Source organism: Poecilia reticulata, linkage group LG7 (genome assembly GCF_000633615.1).
Source record: "Poecilia reticulata strain Guanapo linkage group LG7, Guppy_female_1.0+MT, whole genome shotgun sequence".
NCBI lineage: Eukaryota > Metazoa > Chordata > Actinopteri > Cyprinodontiformes > Poeciliidae > Poecilia > Poecilia reticulata.
The window spans coordinates 30,849,424-30,857,401 of record NC_024337.1 but is presented as its reverse complement, the minus strand read 5'-3'; the positions used below and the strand labels follow the sequence as shown (position 1 = coordinate 30,857,401).

Sequence of the window (7,978 nt, the reverse complement as noted above, 5' to 3'; positions counted from 1 at the left end):
CCAATCAGAGGACCACGTTACATTGCTTAGCCAATCAGAGGATCACGTTACATTGCTTAGCCAATCAGAGGATCACGTTACATTGCTTAGCCAATCAGAGCTGAGGAGGAGCCCTGATTGAAGGAGCTTCACTCTCAGCAGGGATTTGAACTTCTGTCTTTATTTACTTCAGCAAAGCTCACAGTTTTTACCAAATCCTGTAGCTTTCGGTGAACTTCTAAATCTGCTCATTAGTCGCATCTTTCCGGGGTTGGTGCTGCCTCTAGTGGTGTGGGGTGGTAACACAACTAATATAATTACATTACTAAATCAGAATACCGCAAAGTCTTTATTATTTATTATTCATTCTCTTAAGAATGTAGAGCTAATTAAATGATCTAAAGACCTTAAAGTGGTTCCAGTTTCTCTCGATGGCCAACCTGTTGAAACTGTGGCACATTTTAAATACCTCTGGTCGTTACTGGACAGTCAGATCAGCTGAAAACACTGATTATATGTTGAAGAACTCAGAGACTCTACCTTTTAAGAAGACTTGGTGACTAGAGCCTAGTTGGGTCACCCCTATGTCTTGAATTTGGGAAGTTGGGAGGGAATCATATTTTATTTATCACTACAGAAGGGTTCAGTGAATGCGCATATGAAACTGGTGGGTACGGGACCTCAAAAAAGGTTAAGAATCACTGGGTTAGACACTGACCAACAAGTGGGACCATCAAGCGATGAATGATTGCTCCACCACTTCTTTAGAGTCCAGCAGCCAATTACTGGAATCAGCTCCAGGTGTGCCAGCCTGCCAGAACTCTCCCACAAAGATCCTCTATTAGGAAAAGCACTCACACAAAACTGAATCCTAACAACTATATTATGCAAAACATGCCACGCCATCAACATCCAACCACTTCCTATTGTCTTCTTTGTCATTTTCACCAGTAGAAACATCTGGTTGTAGATTATGCGACTCGTGTCATGCAAAAAAAAAAAATGTTTTCACTGCAGTTCTGTGAAATATACTAATGTTGGTGCAGGTGAAAAACGACCTTGACCTGTATGGGATAAAATTACTGCCATAAATCAAGAACTTATATTTGACTTATGGCAAATATAAGTTCTCTGCTCTCTTTCAAATATTCTCTGCTCTCCCTCAGATTTTCTCTCTACACAGATCAAATCTACCCAGGGATACTTCTCTGCTCGCAGTTCAACAAGTACCGTCGCCTAGCAACCGTTTCAGCCAATGGGAAGGAAACATGCTTGTTTTTTGACCTAACAACACTCTGTCATCTACAGTTTCTAAATCAGCACAGATCAGAAATGAATCTAAAAAAACAGAATTTAATATAATCCAAGCTGGGAGAAATGATGACATAGCAGAAAAATGGCAGAGAGGCTGAGTTTGATCAGAAATCTCTGCTGATATTTACCAGTAGGAAAAAACATCAAAGAAAGACAAACTTTTCTCAAGAATTAAACTGAAGAAGTTTTTCTGCTGCACAGCTTCAATTCAAGCAAATCAAGAATTTATCATCAGAATAAACCAGAAAACTTCCAAGGTGTAAAAATCCATTATTAGTTTTTAAAGCAGCTGCAGCTCAGAGTAAAAACTGAGGCTCAGTTAATAAATCCAGTTTTCTTCCGGTCTCAGCTTCACAGAACAAACTTCAGAGTCCAGAACCTGGGATCCAGAACCAGAGATCCAGAACCAGAGTCCAGGGTCTCATCTGGGCTGTGAGAGCGTAGAGTAGATCTGGTTCTGGTCTCTGCTGGCAGGACTGAGACTCTGGTAGGTCGAGTCCTGAGAGGAAACGTTCTCATAGTTGATGTCCTGAAAAAGAAGAAATAATTTATCAAAGCCTCAGAGTTTGTTCCAGTTTGAGAAGGAATCCACCGTCAGGCCTTCAGGTTTTTCTTGAAATAAAACTGAAATATTCTGCAAACTGTTGGGATCCAGAGGTTTGTCAGCTTTTCTCCACCAGAGGGAGCCTGAGACCTTCCTCCTGAGGGCTTGGGTCGGCGTCCCCACACCTGTTCTCCATCTGCTCATTTGGAGGCATATAAGTGGAGGAGGATGCTGACACTTCTCTGCCAGAGTGTTAGCCAGTAACGGTACCGGCCTACCTCGAGCTACTCCTTCCTAGATCTGTTCCCAGATTCTGACTCTTCTTGTCTCTGTGTCCACAGCTGCCCTGGTCCTGAATTATCAGGTCAACTACCAATCCTCGAGACGGAACCCTCGCCACCTGGAGTTTTATCTGTCCGTCCTCCACCGTCACCACCGACCTCAGCCCTCTACCCACTGACCAGCCTCTAGAGCCTCAAGGTCCTCTCCGGGTCCAACCCACCTCCCCTGAACAGGTATAGTCACCAACCTCCATCTAACACCAAAATCCCTGGGTCCTGACTAATCATCTCTGTCCTCCCCTAGTTGCCCTGATACCTGCCAGACGAACCAAGGATTCCATTTCTCACTGTTTATATTCATTGTAAATAAATCACATTATTGTCTTCCCTGTCTCTGGAGTGTTTCTGCATGTGGGTTAGAAAACTCGACACAAACTGTCTGTCCTCATAGATTTATATGATTTTCCATTTTAAAAGAAAGAAGAAAATCACCTCCATCTTTACTCCATCGTCTCTCCTCCTCCTTGAATCTGTGAAACAAAAAGTTTTATTAGGATAAAATGTCTGAAGCCCAGAGATGATTGGAGAAAAACATGAAATCATGTCAAACAACAAAACCGTTCAGTCAGATGGATTCAGCTGCACAGAAAATGAAACATGATTTAATGGAGTTAAATAAAGAGAGAGAATCATAAGGTGGAGAACAATGGGAAACATGTTAAAGTGTGTCATTACTTTATTCTGATCTTGAACTCTTAATTCCCTTGTAGGCAGACAGAATAAAGTTTGGTTCAGTCCGTCGGCTTCCTGTGGCTCCTGTAACTGAGTGCTGGTGTTTGTTGGTGTCTCACCTCTCAGAGATCGTCTCCTGCAGGAAACCAGCAGAGCTGCTGAGACCAGAACCAGAACCAGAACCAGAGTCACACCAACGATCAGAGGAACATCTGCAGAGGGACAACAAGCCGGTTCACACTGACACCTGCTGGTGGGTCACGGTACAGATTCAACAGGGAGTATAGACTCATAATGAATTAGTGTTTGTGAAGTTTCTCTGTAGAAATGTTTCATCCAGATCAAAGCTTTCTGACAGTAACATGACATCACAGTTTTGTTCTGATGTTTTTAAAGAAATTAATATTTTTAAGTTTCTTTCTGAACATTAAAACATCTGTAGAAAATTATTTTCACTTCAAAAGATAAACAAACGTCCAGATGCTGCATCAGCTCAGAAGGTAAACAGGAGATTCATAGATATTATTTATTACTCACAGAGACTGGATGGGAGACGAGATGCTGAGTTCTCCACAGACGGAGTCGAAGTGTGAAAATACGAGAAAGTCTCTAAACTTGCTGAACTGGATCTGAACCTCTGAGGAGCTGCTGGTGTGGAGGCTGACGGGTCGACTGCTGGGAAAGACCAAAACAATCTGGACTCAAGGTTATTGCTTAAAGAAGCAGCACAATAAAAACTAAGATATGACACGAAATTATTTACACAACAGCAGCATCAAAACATTTTGTCAGTAAAAACTCACCATCTGTAACAGTGAGGTGAAAGTCTCTGTATTCATCTGGCCATCTTTCTATGTTCAGGTTACATCGGTACCATCCTGAGTCAGACCGGGTCAGCGCTGAGATGCTCACATACAGAACTCCTCCTTCATATTCAGTGCTGTATCTGCCTCTGTCAGTTCTGACTCCATAAGTCTCAACAAGAACTTTTCCACATTTTTCTCTGCAGAACTGTTGTTTCCTTCCAGAGTCTTTAAAGTAACAGGCGACTGTCAGTGAGCTGCCAGCTTCTTTATGGAGGTGATGAACTTTGTTTCCATCCAGCAGAGCTGTTAGGATAATAATCTGTTACTTTCTGATCCCATCATAATAATCTGATCACATTAATCCCAGTTTCACACTGGGAGCTGCCCAGTTCAACCAGTCAGAGGCTGGAACTGGTGATTCATCATTCATGGATTCATCATCTCCCTTCTAAAGATCATCCAACAGAAATTACTTGAAATGATTTAGCTTCACATTGAAAAGTGTAACAGACATGGAGATTAATTTGATGACAATTTTACTAAATAATTAAAAAAACAAACTGTAGAAACACAAAGCTTCCAGTTTTCACTCAGACTGGATAGTTACATTTACTCAAAGAGAATTTAGCAGCTTTGAGACTCACCTTCAGGAACAACCAGGTCAAAGTCCTGGTATGAATATCTGGATGAAAACGTCCATAATCCACAACGGTACCGTCCTGAGTCAGACCGGGTCAGAGCTGAGATGCTCACAACGAAATCATATTGATTGTTCAAATCAGATTCAATCCCGTATCGTCCTCTTTTATCTGATGTTTTATGTGTTTCAATGAGAATGTTTTCATTTTTACAGTTTTCCCAACAGAAGATCTTCCATTGTCCAGATGAAGAAAAGGAACATATAACGTTGATGTTTCCTCCAGGAACTCTGTAGAAACGGTTGACAGGATCACCGGTTCTGGTGTCGGTGATGTGCAGAGCTGCAGAACAGACCAGCAGTTAATACCAGGACTTCCTGTCAGGTTCTGCAGTGAGACCACAGCTTGTTCTGATTCAGTTACTCTAATGGACCGGCACCAACCGGGAGCAAAACTTCACATATCTGAAACAAACTCCTGATCAACATGTTGGAAAACCTGTAAGAATCAAAACACTAAAACTGAGAAGATCTGAAACGATCCGACTGAAAAAGTKGAAAAATGAYCAAAAATAGCTTMAAATCTTAAATGTTGCAGCTTTAGTGTCCAGGAAKCAGAAACATCTCAACCAAACGACCTCAGKACTTTAAACATTCTTTGATTTCCTCAGTTTTAGACTGAAGGACGAATAAAAAGCTCTAAAAACTGATAACTCATAAAACATGAATATGAAGCCAGTCGGCTTTAGTTTTACTCTGGTTATTTTAGAAACTTCAGCTTCCTGTTTTAAAGCCGACCAAACTCTCATCCGGATGCTGAAGTTTCACTGCAACAGATTCTGTTCTTTTGTTAATGGTGACTCAGAAGCAGAGGAGTTAAAACCAAGGGATGATAATGTTGAAACTGATGTTTTCCTCCTGTTTTTTTGTTTTTATCAAGTTTTTCCTCTTTTAAACAAAATGTTTTAACTCTTCCTGTTCAAGTCAGTTCTTGTTCTGCAGCTTCATTTGGGTAAAACATTGAGGTATCGTCAAAGTTTCAGATTTATTCTCTAGTATTTTATATATGGCGCATCCTTCTCCACCAGCAATGTATCCCACGATGCATTGCACCACCAGCAATGCAAGAATGTGTGCAGAAACATATCACCTTTAAAACTCAATGAATCTCCCATACAAAGTAGCTTTAAGATGCTTTTAGGTGAGAAAGTGACCTGGAAGTTTCTTCCACAGTCAGTTGATCCAGAATGATGCTGGTCTGAAACGTTCCTGAGTTTTTGGAGCAGCAAACCTCCGCTAACCGGCTGCAGCCGGAGGGAGAGCGTTTCCCCGCTAACTGCAGCACAATCTGTCATTTTTCACTTCCTGTTATCTATTAGCTGCCGACATAAAGTGTTTCAGCACTATATGTAGAGAATAACAGCAAGTACCAGACTATAAACCCTATTAATTTATGCATTTTTTCATGCAGACAGCTCTGCAGGAGGACAAAACACAGTTCCAGGTTTGAATGCAGCTTCCCTAAAGCTCCCACTTTCTTATGACATAATGTTGTTTACTTCCGTTCCTTTTGTCAAAACTGTTTCAAAAACTTGACGTCGTTGTGGATTCCTCTTTTACTGCTATAGATTGGTGATCCGTTGATGAATTATTCTGTCAGAGCAGAAAATCATAATAAATATGCCGTTTCTGTTTATAGACGCGTATCTATAGTCTAAGAAAGGATGAAAGAACAGAAGTAAAAAGAAAATGTACTTACAGAGGAAGAAGCAGCAGAACAAAGAGTGATGGACGATCATGATGAAGCTCTGATGGTTTCCTGCTGCAAATAATCGAACAACTTCCTCCTCCAGACACGACATAAAGCCTGAACCTCCCTCTAATCTTCCTCTTTCTATTTTTACCTTGCAGCCATTTTTATCACCTTACAGCATCACTGTGACACTATTAATGCTTTAAGCTTGACTGTTCATTTAAATGGTTTCTCTGAACTGATTGGGAGTGTTGGTGTGGAAGGTTGTTGGTTCTTTGTCTCCCTGAAACGGTCCGATGTGAGACTCCGTCTCTCTACCAGTGACCACAGGAGCCACCCTGAGCCCCCAGCTGCCCACAACCCTGCAGGGATCAGTGGGTTCAGCCAACAGATGGATACATTTCATAATTGAAGACGTTACGTTAGACGTCCTGCTTCATCTCTCATCCAGTCCTCAGATCTTCAACGTGACTAGGAAGCACACAGAGCTGCTTCTGCAGCATATGAAGAACAAACTACATGCTCTGCACCGCTGAGTGATGCAGGTAACAGCATAACTGTTAAGGATGTGAGGAGGGAAATTTGTTTCAAACTGCATAAGCAGGAAGTATTCCTGCTGTTGTCTTTCCACCCGTATCTTCAGCTTTTCTTTTGAGTGACCTGGTTGTAAGCCACTTATCCATTATTATTCTAATAATAATGAATAAGCTTCAAATTGAAAAGCTTAAGTTTGGTGAGCAAGCTGAAGCGTCACACTGAGCTGACGTCACAACAAATAAATGGTCGCTGTATGCAGTACCATGCGGAGCACTAGGGGGCGCCTGGAGGCCACACAGTTTGAGAAAGGCTGTGTTGCAGTAAACATGCCTGCTGCTGTGGTTCCAGCTGATCCTCCACAGCATCCACCTGAAGGGAGGAGGAGGAGACGACGCCGCGGCCGTTCCCATGGCAACCACTGAGAGGAGGGGCTGAGCAGCTGCTGGAGATCCTGACCCCTGGAGGTCGTTCTCCTCCAATCACATGCAGCCTGAAGAACAGAAGATAAAAACCATAAAAACTCCTACACATTCTGAGGTTTGTGGTCCGAAACTGACTCAGAAGAGCAGCTACAATAGTAATAATAATAACAATAATAATAATAATAATAATAATAATAATAATAATAATAATAATAATAATTAATGATAAGCTAAATCAAAAACAGGTGTTCTTATTTTAAACTCTTGCTCTTCTGATCTTCCAAGGAAATAAAAGAACTCAAAGAAAACAGTAGCAGAAGATTTCCATGCTGAAGTGATCTCAGACTCTGGTTTCATTCTCAGACATCAGTGAACTCTGAAAGCTTTGCATTTCCTCTGAAACCTTCAGCTCATCTCACTGTTCACACATCCTCACTCCCCTCTGAATATTTCAGCCGCTCCAGGTTAAGAGGAGGAAAAACTAAATGTTTTCAAAGCGACGTCCTGATGCAGCAGAACGCTGTGAATTAAAATATCCCCACACTATTCAGAGGCTGGGAGTTGACATGTAAGAATTCACATCAAACCAAAAACGTCTTGAAAACTTCTTAGACATTCGTTTAATTATTCAGAAACAAGAATCTATTTGGTTTGTCATCAGCATGACACATGGGTCATTTAACAGCTTTAAAGATGCTTGGTGTTATTTTAAAACCAGAGTCAGAATAATCCAGATGTTGTGGCTGAAGTCGTTTCATCTGACACAGAATGAGCTTCACTCACAAAACCTCTAACATATTTGGATCAGAGTGTTGATGAGCCATAACCAGAGAAACAATCCGTCTCTCTGAAATGAAGTTAGACAGCTTGAGAAGGTCAAATAAAGTGTTTTGGCCCAGAGAATGACACAATGATTAAATCTCTCTCTCTGTCTCTCTCTCTCTCTCTCTCTCTCTCTCTCTCTAAATATATA

At 41.4% G+C, this 7,978-nt stretch overlaps 1 protein-coding gene and 1 long non-coding RNA gene across 2 annotated transcripts in view; one reads left to right on the top strand and one right to left on the bottom strand.

Annotated features, from left to right (window-relative positions):
* Window positions 1–659: 659 nt before the first annotated feature.
* The window catches only part of LOC103468116 (uncharacterized), a 43,164-nt gene continuing 35,845 nt past the window's right edge, over window positions 660–7,978 (bottom strand). Inside the window, exons 7-9 of the mRNA XM_008414967.2 lie at window positions 2,970–3,062; window positions 2,611–2,648; window positions 660–1,822 (exon numbers count right to left, since the gene is read on the bottom strand). Of these exons, the coding sequence (XP_008413189.1) occupies window positions 1,715–1,822; window positions 2,611–2,648; window positions 2,970–3,062 (239 nt within the window). The 3' untranslated portion in view covers window positions 660–1,714. The remainder of the gene's footprint in view (window positions 1,823–2,610; window positions 2,649–2,969; window positions 3,063–7,978) is intronic.
* Window positions 2,111–2,509, top strand: LOC103468081 (uncharacterized). The gene is made up of 2 exons (XR_534150.2): window positions 2,111–2,352; window positions 2,423–2,509. It is a non-coding gene; the product is annotated as an uncharacterized LOC103468081 (long non-coding RNA).